This window comes from Euwallacea fornicatus, chromosome 22 (assembly GCF_040115645.1).
Source record: "Euwallacea fornicatus isolate EFF26 chromosome 22, ASM4011564v1, whole genome shotgun sequence".
Classification (NCBI taxonomy): Eukaryota; Metazoa; Arthropoda; class Insecta; order Coleoptera; family Curculionidae; genus Euwallacea; species Euwallacea fornicatus.
The window spans coordinates 2,852,808-2,877,015 of record NC_089562.1 but is presented as its reverse complement, the minus strand read 5'-3'; the positions used below and the strand labels follow the sequence as shown (position 1 = coordinate 2,877,015).

Genomic DNA, 24,208 nt, shown 5'->3' with positions numbered 1-24,208 from the left:
AGGCGCTCGGTAACGTAAACTAATTCAAGCCAAACGTGATTTAAATAATAAACAATTTGTTAAAAAAAACATTTAATACATATATGTAACAAAATAAACAATTATCCTAATAGTGATAAATATTTTTTAATTAGGGGAAAAACATTCTGCAATTTTAATCTGAGCAAATTGGCTCTTGGCATTGTATTCCAATGCTTGCACCCGTAATCTACGAAGAACCAAAATATCCATGGGTGATACTCCTTTTCGTTCAGCCCAATCTAAAGCTTGGTTAAAAACTTGTACGGCTTGGGCGTCAGTCACTACACTTTTCACTTTAACGGTAACGTCCTCACTGTCCTCACTGCCCATATCGTCCTTCATATCAACCTTGGCCATCTGCGTATCTTCGTTCGCAAAGGTTTCTTTGTATGGTTGCATTAATTGTGGCTGTGCCGGAGATTTCTCACCAGACACAGGCAGCAGTCGGATTCCATATCTTGTTTTGAATCGTTGGAGCCAGCCATCACTAGCTACGAAATTTTCAGCCTCTTTAAGTTCTTCGTTGAGGAGTTTAGCCCTCTCTTTGATCGCTTCACCGCTGACGAGAGTGTGCTTCTCCCGTTGTCTCAAAAACCACTTATACAGGAAATTTTCCATTTTAGGTGCCTTGGCATTTTTTATGGTTTTTCTATTTCCCAGCCCTCCAAATATGCTGCGTGTCTTTTGTAAAATTTGCGCTTTTAAACGTTTAATTTTGCAGATTGTCGCCTTCGACACTCCATATTTCTTTGCCAACTGTGTCACTCCCGCACCTAGTGCAACCTCGTCTATGATTTTCACTTTTTCACTCAGTTTTAAACACTTTCTTCTACAGGATGCGGATGCCATAGTCGTAAAAATGCATAAACACATGCAATGTACTCGCTTAAGTTCAAAAATGAAATGTAAACGATCCTAAACCCTCCATACGACCGACCCAGTGTGTCGCACATTGTTTACATTATCGCGCGTTCCGCTTGATATAATACGAATTTTGTGTTTACATTAACGCAATATTTTCATTATCGCGTGTTTACGTTATAGAACGTCTGCTGTATTTTTACACTTTAAAATGGGGTAAACAGTAGACAAGGAAACTATGTTTTATAAATAATACATTATGGTTTAAATTTTTTATTATGTTTACAGGATAAGTGAAAAACTTGAAGATGTAACAGTTTACTTGGGAATGCACCTGCCTGATATTCTTCAGCATGAGCGATGACTTTGGGCTACACTTCGTTTTGATGCCTCGTAAAGGTGAGGAATACCTGAGTAGAGAAGAGAAATTTGTAAACGTATCTACACAGAAAGCTAGAAAATTTACGAATCAACGGCTAACCGACCAAAGATGAATGGACCGAAAGTGGTTCCTATAAATTTGGAGCATTTTTCTCTCAAGAAATTAATCAAAATTGATTTAGCGCCGTCATTTTGGCGCAGAGTGTCATTAAAACATCATATAAAATGGCCACCAAACGGCGTCGCCAGGACACCAAAATATGCCGTGTGTCCCAGGACGGGAGCACCGACTCTTGTAAAGAGTAAAAAAAAATCGATTTAAATTTCCATTTGTTGGCGTTCAACCCTACTTGGTCAACGACTAATTTCTACTTTCAGAAAATCGGGCGTGTCTTGGAATTTTTCAAGAAAACCCATTTTTCTGTAGAATAAAGTGCCTTTTACGTGTTAAATATGACGTAATTTTACCAAAGAGAGTTGTTTAGAATGGGGACCTAAGCCCGCACACCTAGCTCTTGTTTCTCACATTTCCTTGTACTTCGTAAATAGCAGACTTTTATTTTTTTTAACAAAAATGTTAAACTATCATCATTAAATAAATTTTAAAACATTTAATCTCGTGTTAAACTTAAAGTTCCACTCAATCTCCTCTTCGATTTGCACATTTTTCAATACGGTGTCGGAATTCTTTCAAACCTGCTTATACATGTTCTCCAGGAATGAACCGAACCGCCTGTGTTATCCTGTTTTTGAAGATTTCTGTGTTACTTGGGACGAGTCCCCCATAAACTGTTTGTTCATTCTTGTCCGAACAGAAAAAAGCTATTAGCGTAAGGTCTGGGGATTTGGGCGACCAAGACGTCCGGCTCATCCTCCGAAACCACCTCTCATCGAATGGATCGTTTACTCAAAAAAAGGTCAATATGAGATTACACATTTTTTAACTTATCTGATGATAACAGTTTATCATTTTTATAAACGTTTTTATAAGACAAAAATTGGTAAAAATAAAATCCTTTGATTCGGCAAATACCAGCGAGAAATCAAAGCTGGTCGAGCGCTTTCAAATTTGGTATACGGGTTTGGGTCTCAATTTTAAATCCTCTTCTTAATAACGTTACGTCGTATTCGATACAGGAAGTACACTTCACTCTGCAGGAAAATCAGTTTTTTGAAAATTTCCAAGATTGATTTTACAAAAGTGAAATTATGCTGGAAATTCGTCTTTAACCAAGGAAGGTCGAACCCAAAAAACCAAAATTTAAATCGATAGTTTTCTCCCTTTCACAATGGTCGGATTCACCTATTCGGAGTCACGCGATATATTGGTAGAATAGCTGTATTTACCTGTTCCAAACTACTTTGAGATAGTGAATAATCCTCGATATTTAAATCACTATTCTTTCCTCTTTCGAGTATTCCGAACATAGTGGACCAAGCAACATTTTTCTCTGTGACGTAATACGTGAGCATTTCTTCATATTCTTCTCTCAAAACGGAACTGGGGAAGTTCTCCTTAATGAACAATTTAATAGGTTCTGTCGAAGCATGCATTCTAGCTGAGCTATCTTTAGGTTTCTTAATTTTCACCGTCAACGTGTAGCCCTCAGCAAACTTGTTTTTAAGATGTTGGGTCGAGCCCAAGCACTTGAAGTTTCCATTAACCATCACTGCTAATCTCGTGCACAAAGCTTCGCATTCCTCCATACTATGGGAAGTTAGGACGATTGTTTTGCCACTATCCCTAATTTTGCAGAGTGCATTGAAGAGGTACCGTTTAGTTGCTGGATCCATACCTACAGAGAAGATGTAAATTTGTTTTATTTCCGATAGAACTATTGGGTGTACTTGCCAGTTGTGGGTTCGTCTAAATACACCACCGGTGGGTCTCCAATTAAAGCTATAGATGTGCTCAATTTCCTCTTATTCCCACCACTCAGCTCCTTAACTTTCTTATCCAAGTGCTGTTTAAAGTCGAAATCATCTGCCAGTTTCATGACGTCATGATCGCATTGATCTGAAGATATCCCCCGCAACAACGCAAACATGCGAAGGGTCTCCCTTGCAGTTAAATCTTCCAAGAGGGCATCAAATTGAGGGCAGTACCCAATAGATTTCTGCACCTTTTTAAGATCGTGTTTAATGCTCTTGCCCTTCAACCAAGAATCTCCGAAGGAGATTCTGATGTCGCCAGTAAGCATTTTGAACGTTGAGGTTTTGCCAGCTCCATTGATGCCCAAAAGACCGAAGCATTCAGCATTTTTAATTCCCAAACACAAACCGTTGACGACCAAGTGTCTTTTGTAGTATTTGGTCAGGTCTTTCACCACAATGTTGTATGTTTGGTGAAGCTGCCTTTCAGGGGTGTTCCTGATTTTGTGTTTCTCGGCTTGCACGTCTGAATCTTCGTCATAAACTTCAACGTTTCTCTTGGGAAATAACTTTTGTTGAATAAAGTAGGCGACTTTCGAGAACAGTTCGTATTCTGTTAGCAGCAGCAGAATCAGGAAAACCAGACCCACCATGAAGGAGTACAGAAGGTTCCTGCCTATTCCTGGTGACTCCCATTTGTAGAAATTTTCGTACAGGCCTGATGTTTTGAAAGGAAAGGAAATTATCATATAGGATGGCTCAAAGGAAACTTTGCACCATGGTTTTCAGTATTTAGAATGAAAATGGCGAAATTTTCAGAATCGTCGGTTTTTTATTTGAGGAGGCCAATTTTCATTATACTTTCAGCCCTTCAGCTTGACGGTTACCAAAAATTTTTAAAAGGAGGCGTCGAATGGCCCTCATTTTAAAGGTACTTATTAAAGGTGCTCACTTAAAGGTGCTGATCATAATTTCGAAGTTTAAGATAACTGCAGCTGTTCCCATCGATATGACATTTTGTTAAAATCGGTGGAGAAAGAAGCTTTTCGTTAACAATTGATTTATTATTATATAAAAGCTGCAGACTTGAAAATGAGGGCAGGAAGACCTGTGAAATTAAGATGTCGCCGATGAATCGCTTTGATGGAGGCGAGTTTTACCTCTAATCGTGTGATTCATGTATGCCGGCAAATTACACCTGAAATATTACATGACGTGAGTCTACGCTTCAAACAAAATTAATTTTATTATTATGTGGAGATAAAAGGCGGTTATTCCCCCTATTTAATAAATTAACCAGAAAAGTGACGTGCCCTTCTCAATGTGAGGACAAAACTCGCGTCCCTCAAAGCGATTCGGCGATATCTCACGTTTAAACGTCTCTCTTTCCTCGTTCTGAACCTTGCAGCTTCTGTAATGATAAATTAATTATTAAATAAAAGCTTTCCCCCTCCCCGAATTTTGACAAGCTGTCATATCAACGGGGATGATGGCAGCGACTGCAGACTTGGGGCTTGCAATCAAGGCACAGCTACCTTTAAAATGAGGTATCACTCGGCACCCCTCCCCATTCAAGATATAGAGGATAACTCTCTCCTCTGCTCAGAGGTTGAAGTTGGAAGGTTGAAACTACGAAAAAAAATTGCTCCCTTCACATTAGAAATCCACAGGTTCTGATGTTTTTGCACATTTCCATTTTAAATGCTGAAAATCAAGGAGCAAAATCTTCGTTGGGCCATCCAACATAGACGTCAGAGTACATTCATTATACTATGGATCTAGACATTCCTCACCTGGACAAGATGTCATTCTTTCACTGCAGAGCGAGTTGTTGGAATACATTTTATTGATGTCTCGAATGCCGGTGGCTAAAGAGTAATGAGGAGCTGCCAGAAATACCCAATGGAGAGCATCTCCTATGTGTTCCAAGTTTAACATGGGAATCTGCAGGACTTGTATTATGACGAATGCCACACAACCTGAAACAATCGAAAAGAGTACATACCGAGGAAACTGCACCACTGTAACGATTGATTTGAGTATTTTAATGAAGTAATCAAAAACGCATTAGAATTAAGAAATCGCCGATGATCCTCTACCTACCTGTAGCGATATTTAAAAATATCAATTTTGTATATCCACTTGCAGCCACATCGTAGTAGTACCCAGCCATGTATATCAAGGGCAACATCGACCATCCAAAATTAATCAATAACAGGAAGAGAAGAGCTGAAGTAAATTCAAAAAATTACACGTGGATAATCCTCAATTAATTGAAATTTACCTATGTCGTCTACCGACTTGAATCCATCCTCCTGGAAGCATACCAAGGATACCAAAGCGGCACACGCAATGACGACGAAAGTCATAAGATCCCAGATGAACGTGACAAGCCAAAAAATGGGAACCTTGGCACCAGATACGAACTGAAGGTGCTTTGACTTGCTGACTCTTTCTTTTACGATGAAGAGGACGTAATATGCAGAGACGAATGCCATCGCGAAGGTTAAATTGAAGGCTACTTGGAATGCAGTACTGAAGCCAATGTCGATCTGATTTATCTGAAAACAGTGATTAAAAATCATCATAAATGTGGATAAATCATGGAAAGCGTGGAGACGTAATCGTGAGGCCAAGATTGATCTCGCGATTCCCAGGAAAAACCATTGATCAGTCTACAGGGTGTTAATGAAGCACAATTATCTGGAGGAATTAATCTTTAACTGATTTCATCACGAAAAGTTCCTATGAATGTAGGTCCGCAACGTCTTCGTCCGAGAACCAGAGGGTGTCGAAATTTTATTTTTAATTTTTTTTACATTTTCATAGACAGAGATGCGAAAATCGAACAAGATTTGGATTGCAAATTTTCTCTATGACGAAAAATCCAAAAATCGTCTTAATTTTATTATTATTGATAGAGGGCGCCACATACAGGGTCCATCACAATTTAATTAAACCTAAGTTTGTTACGCCACACTGTATGCCGCTCTTGTATTGATAGACTTATTGTACATTTACTTCCATTGAAAGAAGATGCTCTCGGAAAATGTCTGTAGAAGCAATCGTTCTGGAGATGAACAGGTTTGCAATTAACACGACTGGGGTAAAATTGATTTGATGACAATTATTGAAATTATAAAAATTAGTTTAACATCGCAATGGATGACGAAAATGGCCACCTTCGACTTCTACACATATGTTATACAGGGCGTTCTCAAAATTGAGTCATTTATTCTAACAGCTAGTAGAACTCTCAAAAAGAAGTCGACTTACCAAAAATCGTTTATATGAAAGTTACCTGAAAATCGACTGACAAGGGAAAATTATTTAGGTTTTCCTTAAAACAATCTGCCAAGCTTATTAGGGGATGCTCGCTTCAACGTGAGAGTGGATATGTAGTTTCTCCATAATGGAGCTCCACCACATTTTAAGCGCGAATTTCACAAACATTCAAATAATGAATTTCCTAATAGATGGATAGGACGGGATGGGCTCGTTTCTTGGCCTGCACGTTCCCCGGATCTAACGACCTGCGATTTTTTCCATTCATATTTCATTACGATGTCAACCCATGATGCGTTAAATTTTCTATTGTTTTATTTGTCGTATTAAAATAATTTTGAATGAGTTTGCAGCATTGGACTGCATAATTTTATTGAAATTAATGCCCCTTTATAAACTGTCTTTACATACCAAATTTCATCGAAATATTTCGAGCGATTTCGGAAATATTCGTTAATTTCCATTTTTTCTTTCTAAAACTTGGCAGCCCTGTAGTTTCGTAACGGAGCATTTTTGCAACATCCTGTATAAACGATTTTTGTTAAATCGATTTCTTTTTCCGAGAGCTGCCAGTTGTTAAAATAAATGACTCGACTTTGAGAACACCCTATATATTATCTTTCAGTTCATTCGCAATTCTGTTCGATCGCTGTCCATCCGAAAATGAAAAAAAATTAATTAATTAAAAATTAAATTTCAACACGTTCTAGGTTTGAAACGGAGACGTTACGGACCTACATTCATGGGAACTTTTTGCGATGAAATCAGTTAAAGATTAATCCCATGAAGTAAGTACATCCACTCAATTAACGCCCTGTATTCTGGATTACTCCAGAGAATTGCAAATAGTTCAAATCCAAAAGCTGTTAAAGCGCAACAGCTTTCAGCGTCATACTTTTTAACACCTGAACAAGTTTTACAGCTCATGACTGTAAAACTGTAGGTAATTCATGGTTTTTCACAAATTTTAAGAAGAAATATAGCTACAACTGGAAGAAACACGTCATGAACTTCTTTTTGGAATTATACAAAGTTATTTTTAGGGAATTTGGAAATATCCAAGCAACTATGAACTTACCCTAGATTCTGTAGTATACGGCATCGGGTAATTGATGAAATCAATACTACATTGATCATTGTTTACAAATTTCCTATACATTGCATTTAAAGCCAATCCCAAAGCCACTCCAGGGCTGTGGTATGGATCGTTATTAAAATATGCCGTCATGTTACCATCGTACAAAGAACCCTCCTCGATTGAGTCGAACATGACCCCTGCAATATATCTTCTTCTGAACGTCGAAGGGATTCGCCCAGTCTGCAAGAGCATGGTTTGAAACTAAACATAATGGACGTTTCAAATGCTTACCAAGTCGTAGGTTACGTTCTCAATAGACTCGGGATTGGTTTCTTTATAACTATCCGGAATGTAGCTTTTCAGTTTTTCACTATAATCGCTCTTCTCATAAAAGTGTACTAAAGTGACAGGATTTTGGAAGCTGCTCAGATCTAAGGGCATTGCAGGCAGTTCTGGCGTAGACATCATTTGCTTATAAACCAGCATTGATACCGTTATGAAAACGATAGGCAAGAAGCAGTGTACGAGGTACAAGATCCAGGACCTCCATGTAGACAAGACCCTTTTGGAGCCCATCGCCCAAATTTGGTTTTTGATAAACTCGCAGGAAGATGTCGATCTTGGCGCTAAGTTTACCTGCACTGAAAGCAGAAGAATATATGAGGTCACATCTAAAGCCATCAATTCACCACGTTCTCTGTTTCTATAAAAATTATTCTCCTGATAAAAATATCAGGGCATACTAATGCTGGTGCTAACCTGAAGTTTCATGCGAATTTTCTTCAATTTGCTTATAGTTTGCCTTTCCATTACTCCGTTCTTCCTGTTGATGATCAGCTCCGACTCTAAATAATGTGTGTTTAACTATATATCGCAACATTCAAATATTCACTTACTTCATAAAAACTTCCTCCAGGGTGGTCAATGACACGCCATAACTGTTAATACCCAAATCACTACTATGGTCTTCCAAATCCTTTAACATGGATTCAAATACGTAAGACTCTTGCTCTGATAGCAGGTATTTCAGCTCAGATCCGGCATTACTTTGGACCTAAACGAGCGAAAATCTGAATTATTTATTCTCATCGCAGAGCACAAACTGACCTCTATGGTAGTAATGTATTTCCGTAGAAGGTTTGTGACTTTAACAGGATCACATGCGGGAGATTTGTCCAAAATAAGATGATAACCAGCGCCGTATTTCTTCTTTAGGAAGAAACTGGATCCGCAACATTTCAATTCTCCTCCAGCCATTATGGCAATTCGGTCCCCGAGAAGATCAGCTTCATCCATGAAGTGGGTGGTGAGCAAGACGGTCCTGCCTTTGAACAAAATGGAAAAATTGATCATCCATGTAGCGTTACCAAGAGGACAAATTAATGGAACGTCCGTCTTCCAGCTGTTGTTGCAAGAAATTTGATTCGCAGTTTCTTGTGATTATGAGAGAAATGTATATTTTTCTAATTATTATTTATGTTAAAATTGAAAATTTAAAGTCTTCTGATGAACCAAGATCCATATCTATGGGATCTAGGTATCCAGAAATCCAACCTGTTTTCTGTTTCAGCATCAGGTCCCATAAAGCACGTCTTGCAGATGGGTCCATGCCTGCAGTTGGCTCGTCCAGCATTACGATTTTGGAGTTTCCGCATAACGCTATTCCCACAGAGAGTTTCCTCTTCATTCCTCCAGAGAGTTCGTTCGATTTGGTATTCTTCTGCAAATTTACGTGAACTTAATCCGTAAAGAAATTTGAAGAAATAGTTATTGAAAATGTCATTGAATCACTTCTTAAAACAAATTTAAAGCTCGACTTCAAGCACTTTGTTTAATGGCGCCTAAGGAATAATACCGTGTGGAATGATATTCGTATACGTTTCTATGTCCCTGTAAGCACATCGATTTATAAAAATCCATTTTCCTGGAAAACGGTCTATCTTAACGAGATGAGATGAGAGGACCTTTTTCACTAAAAAATGATTGTGAATCAGCATTCGATTTCAAAAATAAAGAATGTCACAAACAAAAAAGTTAATGCAAGATTTACTTATGAAACCCCCTGTATGTGACGACCTTGACTAAAATTTGCAATTATTAATACAAAGAAGGTTTCCTCGTTCCGACTTATTAAATTATGCCGAATTTTATAATTTTAACACAAACCGTTTTGAAAATATTGCGAAAAAAACATCTTCAGAAATCGTTTAAGGGGTTCTAGCCCCTTTAAAAAAAAGTTTTTGGGGTATATTTATAAACACGTTTTTCATTATTTTAACCTCTAGAATCACCTCTGAAAATATTTCAACGTTACTTCCGGACACCCTGTAAAATACTTATTTTATTTTTTTAAAATACAGTGGCGTAACTAAATCTAGCTCATTTAGGCCCACTTTTACACCCTGATTTTAATTCAATTACATTTTTTTAAATACACCCTTGGACATAAAAAAAAACTGACGACATAAGTATTATTCAATCTCAATCTCTCCTAACTTTTACCGTAGCTTTTTCAGTATTACATCGATTTTTATCACTTTTTGATAAGTTGTAGGCGTCCTCATTTCATCATTGCTGAATATTGATTTCACCGAAAGCCCTATTTAATTTGTCATTATACAGGGCGAAATTTAAAGGTGCTTTTTGGTCTAGATTTCTCAACACCTTCGGGAAGGTGCTGAGGACACCATGAGATCATCTTTGTATGCAATTGTGAAGCTTTATGTTTTCTTAACGTTCTTTTTTTTGATTTATAACTACATCCATTCTGAAAAGAATTACATTTTTTTTTTTTTTAATAAAAAGATATTATGTGTCAAAAGAAATCAAAACATGTGGAGCCAATAAACAATAATAAAAATAAACAATTAGTCAACAAACTTTAGGTTTCAATAATTATATACATGAAATTTGAACACAAAGGTTAAACTGGCCTCCTCGTGGACCTGATCTAGTTCCAATTGAACGTGTATAGAACATTCTAGAAAGACGCATTCGCAACGGGCAGCTGGAAACCATTGCAGACCTTCGAATTCCCCTCTTGAGGAGTGGGAAAATATTCCGCAAAGAGTAATTATAAATTGTACCGTAGGCCTACCTCGCCTCATGGCAGCTGCCATTAGACCGCGTGGAGGAAATACATGCTACTAGTGTTTATTTGTCTTTAACTTTGATATTAATTTATGTTGTTAATTATTGTTTATTTGTGCATATGTTTTGATTTTTTGTCGGTAAATCGCATCTTTTCATTTAAAAAAATCCAATTCCCTTGAGAATGGATGTATTGGTATGAATCAAAAAAATTACGTTAAGGAAACGTAAAGCATTACAATTGCACACAAAGATATTTCATAGTGTCGTCAGATTCTTCCACGGGGTGTTCCGAAATCTATATCAAAAAGCACGTCTTGAGACAAAAAATTACAAATTTGGGCGAAATTAATGTCCAGTAATGATTAAAGTGAATACGACTAAAATTTATCAAAAAAAAAAAAAAAAAATCAAAATCGATATAAAATTAAAAAAGGCACATAAGAGAGATTTTGAATAATATTTATGTCATCTGGTTTTTTTGCCCATTTGTTTATTTACCTTTGGCCCAAGTTCAAGTAAATCCACATATTTTTTAATCTCAGCATCGATTTCTTTTCCTTTCATTCCCTTAAGTCGACTGAAGAAGTATAAGTGCTCGGAGACTGTGAGGTTATCAAATATGATGTTGTGCTGTGGACACAGTCCTAAACTCTGTCTAATTTCGTTCATATTTTTTCGAATGTCGTATCTGAAATGCGAAAATATTAACTGAGAAATTTGCTGAGATGGAATTTCAGTTCATTTGGTGAATCATGGTGACGAAACGAGCATTTCAAAGCATTTCCCATTTAATTTCGTTCGTACCCATTAATCAACGCCAACCCATTGCTGGGTGTTATCATTCCAGTCAACATAGACATGGTGGTAGACTTTCCAGCTCCGTTATGACCGAGCAGGACGGTTATTTGATCTTCATAGATGTTCATCGATAGCCCGTTTACCGCGGTTTTCTTGCCAAACACCTTCTTCAGATTTTTCACTTTGATTCCAAGATTCAATTGCTGAGGTTCATTTTCAAAGAATTCCCCTAGATTTTCCGTTGGAGCATCGTATTTCTCGTCGTCTGTAACAATTTGAGTCATACTTGTCCTGCTGACGAAAAATTAGCCGATTTACCATTAAGTACAACTTTTCCACACCAATAAGTAGATGTAAACGGGTAGTACCACTTTTGGGGAACCCCGTATTCTCCGGGGAATACCGCCTCGACATACAGAGCTATAATGAGATACATTATTGCATCTATGGCCAGCATGATCATTACAAGTCCTAAGGAGAGGTTATCATCTGGGGTGTTTGGGGTGAAAATGTTGCTGAATTGAATGCCTAAAATAACATGGAGGCAGTGGTAGAAGATCTGTACTGAATTAAACAACTACAAGCGCCTACCATCTCCTGTTCCCTCGTACATCAAAATAATCTTGAATCCAAAGCCCATTGCCGTGTTTGAGGCTAAACTAGATATGAGTTTCGTAATTAAGGATAGAGTGTCGTAGTTATTCTGCATAAACATGTAGGGCGCATAGGAGATAAAATACGCGAATCCAGCCATGGTAGCCGCAGTGTTAGCTATAAAAATGAATTTTAATCGCTCTCAGACATAGCTAAACCATAACAAACTGACCTTTAGAAAAAAAGACACTAATCGCAAAGCAAAAAGTGATAACCGAACAGCCATAGATGAACAAGAAAATCAGCAGAACGAATGGGTTTGCATGGGTGAACACTGTGTAATCTGTTCTCGTGTACCATTTAACTTTCAGAAAAATCACCATCAGAATAATTGAAATTAGGATGAATATTAACGATTTCAGAAACCAAGCGGTCCAATGCAGCCAGTTCGGTAAACCCATTATTTTCATCGTTTCCTGAAAGTAAAACGTATTCAGCTCCTTCAGGTTGACTTAGGTTCAGAGTCTTCAGCACCCTTCTGGGCCGTTACAAGTATTCAATTCCTACATACTTTGAGTTGGTTTTCTTTCTCGGCGGTGATGGCCTTCACAACGTTAATGCACGTGTAAACGAAGCTCATCATGAAAATCAGGCCGACGAAGCTCTGCAGAGCAGTAAGAAGTTCATCGCGGATCCAAGCGGCATATGGGAATCGGACCATTTTGATCAAAGGCATGGGATTGTTGTTTAATACGTTTTCCCAACCTTTAGTGTCATCAATTGATGGGACATCGATCTTGTCCATGCTGATAAATACTGACACCAAGTGTTGGAGGGCCAAAAATCTCTGCCTGTAGTACTCTAAAAGTGTCCCAGATAATTTAATTGACGTGAAATTAAGGTGCGTATAAACACACCGCTTATAAAAAGTATTGTAACACGTTCTTAACGTTCGTAAATTCGATATTTAAAAAAATCCTTAAACATTTATAATTTTAATTTAAAAAAGGTACTTAATGCCTTGTTTTCGGTTTTCGAATTTTTCGGGCCTGCCCAGCTATCTCTAATAACTTTTCGTTTTTAAATCGAAAGATACCCGCTGTAGTATATCAAATGAAAGATAATTCAATAAAGAATATAATGGTATACTCAGAACTAAAATTTAATCTACAGTTTCCATAAAAAAAAAAAGAACAAAGTCCATATCTTAGAAAGATTACAGGTTTTAAGTGAGAAAATGATAATAAAGCGTAGAACTTCCAATTCATCATTTTATCGTCCGTTGATTAAAACCCACTACGTTACGCTTTGGCTGTGAGCCGACGTCTCGATGAAATTTTCCCCAGGAGATGGGTCTGTAGAAGAGGCGCAATCGAATGGCCGCCGAGATCTCCAGATCTTAAGCCTCTTGACTTTTTCGTCGGCCAACTTAAAAGGTTCCGTTGACCGAACTAGACCCCGAATTTAGATAATTCACGTTTTAGACTGCAAACAAAATCACAATCAATAACAGAACTAACACTGGATAATTACATAGGAGAGTTCGAGGAACGGCCAGGCCGTTGCCGAGTTGTTACTGGAACCCAACTTGGGCATTTATTGTGGTACATTTACTTCACTTGTTGTAATAGTTTCTAAATGAGTTACGCTATTTTTTTTCTAATAGTTTTTGTTTAAGGAAACTGTAGACGCCATTTTAGTTCAGAGTATGCCGTTGCATCTCTTATTCACTCACTCTTTATTTGACATACTGTACTCGGTAGTTTTCCACTTGGAAATAAAAAGTTAGTAGGGGTGAGAAATTTAAACGTCGAAAAGAATGCATTAAACTGATTTAAAAAAATTAAATTATACGTGTTTAAATATTTCTTTTAAATGTCGGATTTATGAAAGTTTCAAACGTGCGGCAACACTGCTTGCAAGCGCTGTATAAGAATGAGCATAATGAAGACTTTTCTTTTATTCCTATCCTACCTGGGGTGCCACCATATCTATCGTAAGCTTCTCTTGGACCTGCAGTCTGTTGTAGGGGAAATATGAGATTTGTCAACCAATTAAAAGACATGGAACTTCCATCTATACCTCGCAATTCAGCTGGAAAACTGAGAGGTTTTCTCATTGATAAGTGATCTTCTCTCGTGAAGGGTTGCTTACCGAAGGGTAACTTCGACATTAGGGTCCAACTCTCCCTTGTCCGCTAAACTGTCCTTGAATTGAATTCCAGCAAAAACGTTACTTTTGGTGTTATTGACCTTATAAACATACTCCATTTCTGATGCGGTAGAGAATGGTTCCACCTCGGCAAATATTTGGGCAAATGGAGACATTACTTTCTGAGTCGCAGGTGATTTAGGTGAATAGTACAATGTATAGTTGCTGAAATTTACGGGCTTACCATGGAAGCACTTATCAATCTAAATTACTTACCTAAATACTGAACGAGAGTTATTTAGGAGTGAAAGAATGCTACCGTCGCAAGGAGCGTCATTTAAAGTGCAAAATGGCTCATATTCAACTGGATCGTGAGGTTTTGGATCATTTTGACTCCTTAACAGTACTAATAGTATGGAAAACAATACCGGAATGAATATTTCAATTACAGTCTGGATGGGCTTTCTGTATTGGTGTACCCAGTTTTTCCACATGAGGAGCAGGAATTTATTCCACATTTGAGCCATAATGGTTCCTGAAACAGACTTCAGCGTCATAAACTCCCATGGAATCATATCAGTTTCAGTGTTAAATTCATAACTGACAAGAAATTTATCCCATGAGTGTTCATAAAATTGTGCCATTCCGCGAGGAGACTCTCCACGTCCCTGTTAATTGATTGAATATGTCCATTCGTGGATCTTGCACGGTTCGGCATTATTCGAAACGTTCATACTTATAAAACATATTTTTATAAAAACTTGCCCATAATGAAAAATGTTTCACACAATAGCCTAAAACATTATAATAATTTTTATCATACGATATCATATAGTTTTAAGTAAAATTATAGATTTCACGTAAGAAGCGATTAACAAGGATCAAACCAATACTCGACTGTGCTACTACACGATGAAAATAATGGCAAAAAATTCAAATCACTCTGTTTATTTCCCTCTGTGACACATTAGAACGGACATAAGTTCCTCCTTGTCCAAATTATTACGATCTAAAAAATTAAAGATTTTTGAGAAATACTTTCTCCCTTACTGAGACTTCGAGCCAAAATGGGGTTTCGCATTGAGGAAAATGAACAATTTCTGCCCCCAAACTGTGCAATTTTTGGAATTTAGAATATTCCCAGCAAATAGCGATGCCATGGACGATTTGTCTTCGAGATAGTTTTGTGAGTTTGGACACATCGATGGAAGACATTTTTTTGGAAAATTAAATTTCGCCTATCTCTGCACGTTATGACCCGCACAAGGCCGCTTTTGTTACACCCATTAAGCTCAGGAAGAATGGAAAATTTTCCCGAAACATTTTCTTGCTGATTCGGAGTTTTGCACGTTACACTCAACCAGCGTATTCTCTTCTTTTGAGTGCTTAATTGTCTCGTTATTGCTACATATCTGCTGCGCTAATCAAACTCAGCGTTTAATAAAAAAAACAATCAAATTTATTATTTGCTATGTAAAGTGTACAAAAAGATGGTATTGATAATCGCATTTTGAAATGTGACTTGGTCGTTCGAAAAACCTGCTATTATCGGTTTGTTTCTTCGCAAGGGCAGACGCTTGGGAGAGAAGCTCGTAGTGAATGGCCCGCATGATCCCCAGATTCGTCACCATTGGACTTTTTCTTGTGGGAGCATTTGGAATCTGAAGTGTACGCAACCAAATTCCATTCTTTGGAGGCTTTGTAGGAACGAACAGCATTCGACTGCCAACAAGTGACTCTCGAGACATTCCATAATGTTCGCGAAGATTTCAAACAGTACCTTTAAAATTCCACGGAGGTTGAAGGTGAACGTTTTCGACGTTTGTTTCATCGATACAAGTGGAAAGAAATTTTGTTACTTTTACGTTTCGTCCATTTCTTGCGACCTACTCAGCCGACTTCAAAGATCCCATAACAAAGGGAATTCAATTCGCTTTAAAACAGAGTATCACCCTTCCATTTAAGATTTTGAGGGCAGCAGCCTTCATAGGGTTGGAGCAGGGGGGTGCACAAGTGCAAAAAATGTGTCCCCAAGAAAACTAAAGTTTACACGTTCGAGCATTTTTTTGATTTATTCGTTTACAAGAAAAAAACTTCATCGGAAACTTTTCGGTGCAGCGCCCTGTATATAATGCAGAATTGACGATGTGTCGCTGTTCTCTTAATTAAATATTCATATATAAGACAGGTCTTGACGATGATACTAAAAATGAATAAAATTATTTGATCAACTGATTAAATCGATTGTCGATAACAAAATCGAAAGTTAACTAAGATATTAGACTGTAAACTGTCTCAGCATGTTGAGTCATGTTATTACAGAGAAATATATTATATGAGCGAATACATAACAATTTAAATGATTTTTGATAAAATTCTTTGGCTAAGTGATACGAGTATTGAGAGGAATTACTAATATTGACTGATTTTGGCATTTACTTTTATTAATTGATCAATAAATTGATCTGTCTGGCAGAAATCTCTCGTTTTATAAATTACGTTGAAAAATATCATTTTCGTAGCTTGACTCATGGCGCATTCCTGAACAGACCTCAAGGTTTTTTTATTTCTTTATCCACGAAACCCGGAATCCTGGATTTGGTATAACCCAGGAACGATCCTACGCTGAATCAAAAACCTGAAAGTTTTGATAAAATCTGAAGGTCGCATTATCACAATGTGAAGAGAGAAGTTCTTCGTCTTCCGGTAGATAATTGAAGTCCCCAAAGAGTTCTTCAATTCTTCCGAATGGATTAAAAAATATATCATTTTTCGCATCTCAAATCAACTGAAGTAGAATTACATTATCTACGAAGAATGATTTGTAAATTTACTTCGTTGATTTTCTCATCTAATTGATAAAAAGTAGAATCATGTCCTACAGGACGCCGCTCCTCGAGCAAATCTACGCTGGCTCGTCCAAAATTGAGATGTGAGGAACAGATTGAGTATATTCCCTACGAAATGTGTTTTTTGAGCGAAATTCTATTGTACGTATGTAGTATCAGACATGAAAGTCCGGTACTAGGGTAGATGTGGGGTGGTGGATATATCTACTGAAGAAATCACAGTTCAAGAATAAAAGCTATAAGTATGCGTTTATGAACTGAAAATAGAAATCATAAGAGAAAAAAGAGCAAGCGGACCGAGGCCTGTCTTATCTCAATTCGTCGTATTCGGAACTGTCCGGGTCAGCCTTTTTCGTTTTTTCCCATTCCCTTAAAATGGTACCTGCACCTCTGGGTTTCTCACCCCCGCTTGGGTCACATCTGGGCACCAGACGCCCCGAGGATCATCACTCTAGATGTCCTATAATAACGTCTTTAAGTATGGGACACAGTACTGTGACATGGAAAGAACGGATTATTGGAATTTAAGAAGATGTCGATGGTCGCCTGAAATATGGCCTGGTTTCGTGATCCTACACGTATAATGCGTATATGGGGTACATGGCTTTCTGCAAGTAGCATTCGATGAAATTTTGTCACAAAATTAACCCATGGAACTGCGGATTCTAGGTGTCGGTCGTCTTAACCCATATGATCCCATTGTACTCATTTGAGAACGGCTTACAAAAGTGATCAGTGGCAACATCTAGTGCCTTAAATGTGCCAATATGACACATGATAAGTTTTAGTCGGAGATATTGTCTATAGTTTCAGACACATGATAAAAGATGGCTCTGCAGATATTTGGTAAATCCCCTGTTTGCATTATGCATTATAAATACTAATTAAAAGACAATTACCTAAAAAAAATGTTTTGGGCACAAATGGGTTAAGAAATACAGCGGGGATGCTCGACAGGTTCTATGCAGAGGCTCTGAGATAAAGCAGACAGTTTTTGGAGAAAGTTTCTTGTATGGAGTCTGGACTCAAGATCCCCGAACAGCAAATAGATGTAGATATGAATGATTTGGGATTATGAAAAATTAACTTAATCATCAATTTTGGATCATTGTTCTGTGATGTAATTATGTTTCCTCGCGTTATCTAACCACTAAAAAATGTTCCGAGATCTATGACGAATACGAATTAAAATCTTAAGAGCATAGAAGCTTCCCGATAACAAAATAAGCGAAATTATGTTGCATCTTATGATTTGTTTTTCTTTCAAAAACAATGGAAGTGTTTACGTTTTAATCTCCATATCTCCATGAGTTGGCAAACAGCGCGTGCATTCTAGTTCCAAAACCAAATTGCGTCTCCTCCGTTATGATTTGTCCAAGTGTTACGAAATGTATTGTTTTTCATAACGTTTGAAGTGATCGATTCGTGGATACTTGGCAGAAGCAGTGCAATTGCGCTAGATGTTCCTATGGAAGTGCCACGAAAACTGATAATAACGACTCGTCTGTTGCACATATCATGATTTCTTGCCCCACTCGTTCGCGATGGTTATTTGCAATTTCAATGATTATCATTTGAACGCATATCGGAAGTAGCTTCTACGTTGAGTATTGACTGATAATTTCAAAAAATAATCTATCCGCAAGGGATTGTGCCAAATTCGTTTCGTTGATGGTTGATGATGAGGTTGGAGCCGTGGAAAAGTTGCATTCTGGATGCTACCTACGGTATGACATCCAGGGCGTCCCAGAAGCAATGATATAAATAAGTGTTCGTTGCTCGATGGTAAAAACAGGTATAAAACGGCGCTTACGCAAAAGTTCCTCGTTCACAATATACAGGGTGTCGAGGCATTTTTTTTTTAATTCTGTCAATTAAGAATGAATCTCGCATTTTTTAGATGGTCAGATGTGCCCCTAGGCGAGTTTTTTGATACGGCGAATTTATCTGAAATCTCTACCAAACAGCACCTGCCTAGGGCTTACTCAGGTACAGAAAATCGACCTAAATTTTTTTCATCGTAACCAATGTTAGGTCCTTAATTCTGCACGTGCACGTGTTTGGGTCGATTCACTCCTTTTCGATACGATAACCGTGAACTACGTAGATCGTTGACTGGATTGATCGATTAGGAAGGACCGCTCTGAGTTCGCAGTCTCAGAGACACTGCTTTCGCGGATAAGAGAGATTAAACCTTCTTAACTTTAACAAAGATTTATTCGTGACGTTAACAGCTATACAAAAATCGAGAGATGCGTTATTTAAAAGGGGATGAAGAATCTAACGCGCACGTGTCCGCGATGAGTTAAAAAGGAAGAAGAGGACGTCTTCAGTTTCGCACCCACCATAAGTACTGATACTGAGGTGCATCATCCATGGACGTACTTCCAATAAAGCCCATTAGCGGCTTCTAGGCTACCTTGTCGCCTTAAAGCGTAGCGCTTAGAGGCATGGACGCTGGGCTTTTGTTGGAGCCCAGCCATTGTGTTCGTTTGGCAGTACCTTTAATTTAAGTTCGTAATTTTGTCCGATAAAGAACGGCGCTGGAAATACCAATCATAAAGTATCTTCCCTCAGCCAAAGATGGGTGTTAAGCGCTGGGAAATCCACCAGTGTCACGCAAAGACTGGGGTTGTCCATGGGCGTAACATCAGTCCCTTAAACTCACTTTGAGCATTTAAACTGATAAATAACGTAGCTGTAGTTCATAATAGAACAATACGTCGCAAGTCCTAACAACCAAATAAATTAAATATTTTTACGAATTCTAGTATTCTGCAAAAAAATCTCATTTCGAACGGTTTTCGAGATATTTTGAATTGAATGATTCCGAACGTTTTCAATATTTCGCCGATGTTACTTTCTGGGCAAGAAAAATTCCATTCCCTTAAGTGAGTTGTTAAAGGGCTTAAAAAAATTTAACCCAAAAAACTGCAACGATTACTCTGCTTGGTTCGTACGAATCGTGGAGCCTTTGGAAGAACTAGCTTGAACCAGGTGCTCATAATACTTATCTGTCTGGATGTTGTAATCATGATAAAGACTGCGAACTATTAGATCTTCCCTATCGATGGGCAAGTGAAAGAGCGAAAATCAATATTAATTCGTTTATTTTGTTTGTTGTTTCGCATTGCATTAGTTATAAACTATATAAGATATTTAGCACATGATTTTGTTATTTTTTGTTCTTTTTCAGTTTTCATCTTCGAAATACCGATCGCTTCCGAAACAACACCTAAAGGACCAAATTTGCTCATTAGCAACAGCTCTGACGAACAAATCATCTTTCCGACGAGAGAGTCGATATCGGATGCGTCACTGTACCTGAAGCGCGACATATTGGTCACGCGATCTACTGAAGTGTTTATAGAGATTCACATCTGCCTACTAATTTTTCCGGTTAAAATCAATACTTTCCCGAATAACCGTATTAACGCACTCCTGGAAAAGCTTCAATCACCTTTGTTTTGATAGATTTCATCAAAATGCATTTTACATAATCAAAAATGTCTGCACCTTTTAGTACGAGTGAAATACTGATAAAGTGTGAATGACGTGCTAATGCCCTACACCCCTAATTAGGGAGTAGGGAGCAATGACGTCAATGTGACGTAAGCTTGTCGGATTAGTAGATCAAAGAGTTCTATGTCACGTCATTTCTACGTGATTCACTAGAAATAATTGAGCTCCCAAATGTGGAAATATGTGTCCGCTTCACAGTACCACTAATGGAATGTAGCGATGAATTTTAGGAGAAATGGATGAACATTCTTATTGCAGATAAAATTTTGAAGAAATATTGGGTTGTTCGATAATTAATGTCGTTTTATTCTCATAGATGGCTCAATTTATACATATCGAGTAATAGCGATCTCGTCGCTTGTATTATTATATGCCATTTTAAAGGTTATGTTTTGGACTTTTTTCGATCGAAAATCGAACGCGATTAGTAAACGAGAAGTTCTTTAAAATTTAAGTTGAAGATGGACAATCAAAGTGAGCATTATCGACGCATTTCATTATTTTACTTTCGAAAGGGCAAAAATGCAGTACGAGCGCAGAAGAAGTTGCGTGAAGTTCATGGTGAGAACTGCCTTATTGAACGCCAGCGCCAGCGCCAGCGTTGGTTTTCTCGCTTTCGTTCCGGAAATTTTAATGTCCAAGATGCGCCACAGGCTGGACGCCCAATCACCATTGATAACGATAAAATAAAGGCCTCAATCGAAGCTAATCGGCGTATGACAACTCGAGAGATGGCAGAAAAGTTGAACATACCGAATTCAACCGTTTCTCTGCATTTAAAAGAGCTTGGGTACGTTAGCAAATTGGACGTTTGAGTTCCTCACGAATCGAAGGAAATTCACCTCACCCAACGCATTAACATACGCGATTCTTTGCTGAATCGTAACCAAAACGACCCACTTCTGAAAAGAGTCATAACGGGTGATGAAAAATGGATCGTCTACGATAACGTAGTCCGAAAACCATCATGGACCAAACAAGATAAACCTGCGCAGTCGACGTCCAAAGCCAATAGTCATCGAAGGAAAATTTTGCTGTCTGTGTGGTGGGACTACAAGGGTATTCTTTATTTTGAACTGCTTCCGAGAAGCCAAACTACTGATTCGAATCTTTACTGTCGTGAACTATTGAAATTGAACGAAGAAATCAAAAGAAAACGTCCTGAACCCGCCAATCGCAAAGGGGCACTGTTCCGTCATGATAACGCTGGACCCCATACGTCTTCAATAACGCTTCAAAAATAATTGGAACTAAATTGGGAACTGACACCTCATCCACCATACAGCCCTGACTTGGCGCCATCAGATTATTATTTGTTTCGTCCTCTTCAAAATCATTTGAATGGTAAAAATTTCGATTCTGATCGAGCCGTTAAAAATGAGTTAAATCAATTTTTTACTTCTAAAAATCGAGGCCTTTTCGAACGCGGAGTTTTCCAACTTGCCGAAAGATGGCGAAAGGTCGTCCGCCAGGATGGCCACTACATCATCGATTAATATTTATTGTTAATATAAGTATATTGAGAAAGAAATTAATCACAAACAACGAGCGACCGTTAAAGAAATAAAGGTGGTACGTCCTCTATTTCGCTCAGCAGAGAAATAGAGGCAAGAATAGAGTGTGCAATAGACATTAAATGCCATATCTTTTAATTTATGAAAACTTCTCTCGATACTAGTTTTGGTACCTTTTTCCATTATCGGTACTACTTCGAGGATCTTCTGGCTCATAGATTATATAGAAGATTAGTGAGTCTGCCATGTAAGGAGAGACAACAATGAAATTTTTCTTTCTTTCGTTTGATTTGAGATCAGCTTGAACCTAATTCATTTCAACTATTTCACGTAAATTTGATCGTTGAAAATTGGATTTTCGGACTGTTCCAACATCCATTCGACACAAAACTTTGTTAGAGAAAACCACTCTCCTGAATCTGCAGTTTCACGTCGACTGTTATTGACTGACACAGATCTAACATCACTTGATTTTGTTGCAACAGTTAGCAACATTGCTATAGAGACTACAGGAATTTAAACAACTTCTACCTAACTTCCAAGCCAGGTGTGTGCTAATGTCAAACAAACATAATCGTTAAATAGTTCTATGTTGCAGCTAAATTTTGCGCATGAAGATAGTCCGAGAAGTGCCCGACCGGATATACAGGATGTTTCAAAGTATGTGTCGGAAAATAAAGGGAGTGATACTCTGGCCTGTTATGAGAAAAAAAGTGTCTATTAAGTCCAAAAAGTGCCCCTGTATCTCGAAAACGCACAGTTTTCGAGATACAGGGTGGCGAAAAATAGTGCTTTTTTTCAGTTTTTTGACGATATCTTAGAAGTCGTTTGAGATAGAGAACTCAGATTGTGTACGCCTGTTATCGTTAATATTAGTTAAGGTTTTTTTTACTCTGGAGATATCTGGTCTGGATAATCTCGCATAGCTTTTATTGATTATCTGCCTAAAGGAAATACAATATACGGAGAATGTTATGTACATTTATTGCAGCGTTTGAGCAAAGAAATTTGGAAAAATCCACCGCATTTGGCGAAAAAAGTCCTGTTTCATCAGGACAACTCGTCAGGCCACCCTTGCATCATCGCGATGATCAAAGTCAACCAATTTGGTTAGGAACTTTTTGCTCATTCACGCTATTCGTCACATTTAGCCTTTTTAGATTTTTTCCTACTTCCACACTTAGAAAAATCGCTCGGTGATATTGATTCACCAATAATGAAGGGGCGCAGTCCGAGGTCGGTGCCTATTGTGAAGCATTCAAACCTTCTGACTATAAACAAAGTATAGAACATCGCTTCAGCAATAATTTCATATTATCTAATTGTTTCTTCTCTATGTATTAGATCGGGTAGTCCCGGAACTATTCTCGCATGTATATTAGATGAAGCACGAGCAGCAATAACATTACCTCCTTACTATAGTATCATCACACTTACCTTACTTACTGGAAGCACTAAATTTAAGTAAAAATCGCGGTTTTTGGCCAAAACATTGAGATCGACGACACAAATTGAAATAACAATGTTAGATCCTGTTTCAGTAATAAAAATCGATCTGGAACCTCTGATTAGATACTGTTCATTAGTTTGTTGTGGAGGAATAATCATTCAAGGCATGGGTATCTTTGAGTATTTTATCTTTATGAATAATTATTAATCACTATTTTTTTTTATTATATCGTGAATCATCCTGCTAGTGCTAGACGGATTTGATAAGGTATTCTATGGAGATTTGCTCATCGGTTTCGTAAGGTTTTGTTACGGAGCGAATAAAAAGATGATATAGGATTGGAGCGCTTCGCTCTAATAATTAAGATCCTTCGCTTGTTATAGCAAAAATCCCTCGTGGCAAAACTCGTTTATTAAAATGAACTGAATTAATCGTAGTCATCGACATGCTTCTCTAAGAATCTAGAGAATTTTATGTAATTTTAGAGCAACTCATTTTGAGCGCAGCTCCAGGGAAAAATTAGGTAGTCGCGAAACTTTTCAAACTGTAAAACTCACAGTTTTGCATGTTTTCCTTTTTCATATTTTTACGTTAAACCTTAAAACTCCGAATGAAAATTACTAAATTTCCTTTAGATGGAAAAACCAGTGAGAAATACGGAGAGTAGAAATCTCATAGTGTCCTACATTGTTCATTTCTTGACGCTTGAGATCAGAAATAACGACGATTAAATCGTCAA

General features: G+C 37.8%; 1 protein-coding gene across 1 annotated transcript; it reads right to left on the bottom strand.

The window, feature by feature from the left end:
* Positions 1-1,139: 1,139 nt before the first annotated feature.
* Positions 1,140-23,599, bottom strand: LOC136346143 (phospholipid-transporting ATPase ABCA3-like). The gene is made up of 22 exons (XM_066295055.1): positions 23,457-23,599; positions 14,411-14,669; positions 14,138-14,359; positions 13,958-14,085; positions 12,555-12,844; positions 12,216-12,459; positions 11,981-12,160; positions 11,708-11,917; positions 11,396-11,654; positions 11,090-11,279; positions 9,053-9,218; positions 8,606-8,823; positions 8,395-8,552; positions 8,258-8,343; positions 7,790-8,139; positions 7,499-7,738; positions 5,420-5,696; positions 5,239-5,364; positions 4,929-5,114; positions 3,116-3,853; positions 2,611-3,059; positions 1,140-1,292 (listed from the first exon to the last, which is right to left on the bottom strand). The coding sequence occupies exons 2-22, from the start codon at positions 14,659-14,661 to the stop codon at positions 1,254-1,256; spliced, it is 5,007 nt and encodes a 1,668-aa protein (XP_066151152.1). The 5' UTR covers positions 14,662-14,669; positions 23,457-23,599; the 3' UTR covers positions 1,140-1,253.
* Between the last annotated feature and the right edge of the window lie 609 nt (positions 23,600-24,208).

Bases quoted from the DNA above. Each gene is read 5' to 3' on its own strand.
- LOC136346143 (XM_066295055.1), bottom strand. From the start codon at position 14,661: ATGGCTCAAATGTGGAATAAATTCCTGCTCCTCATGTGGAAAAACTGG. The intron at 11,655-11,707 runs GTAAATCGGCTA...AAATTGTTACAG, and splicing joins TGGAAAAGTTGTACTTAATG to ACGACGAGAAATACGATGCT. The intron at 7,739-7,789 runs GTAAGCATTTGA...ATGCTCTTGCAG, and splicing joins AGAACGTAACCTACGACTTG to ACTGGGCGAATCCCTTCGAC.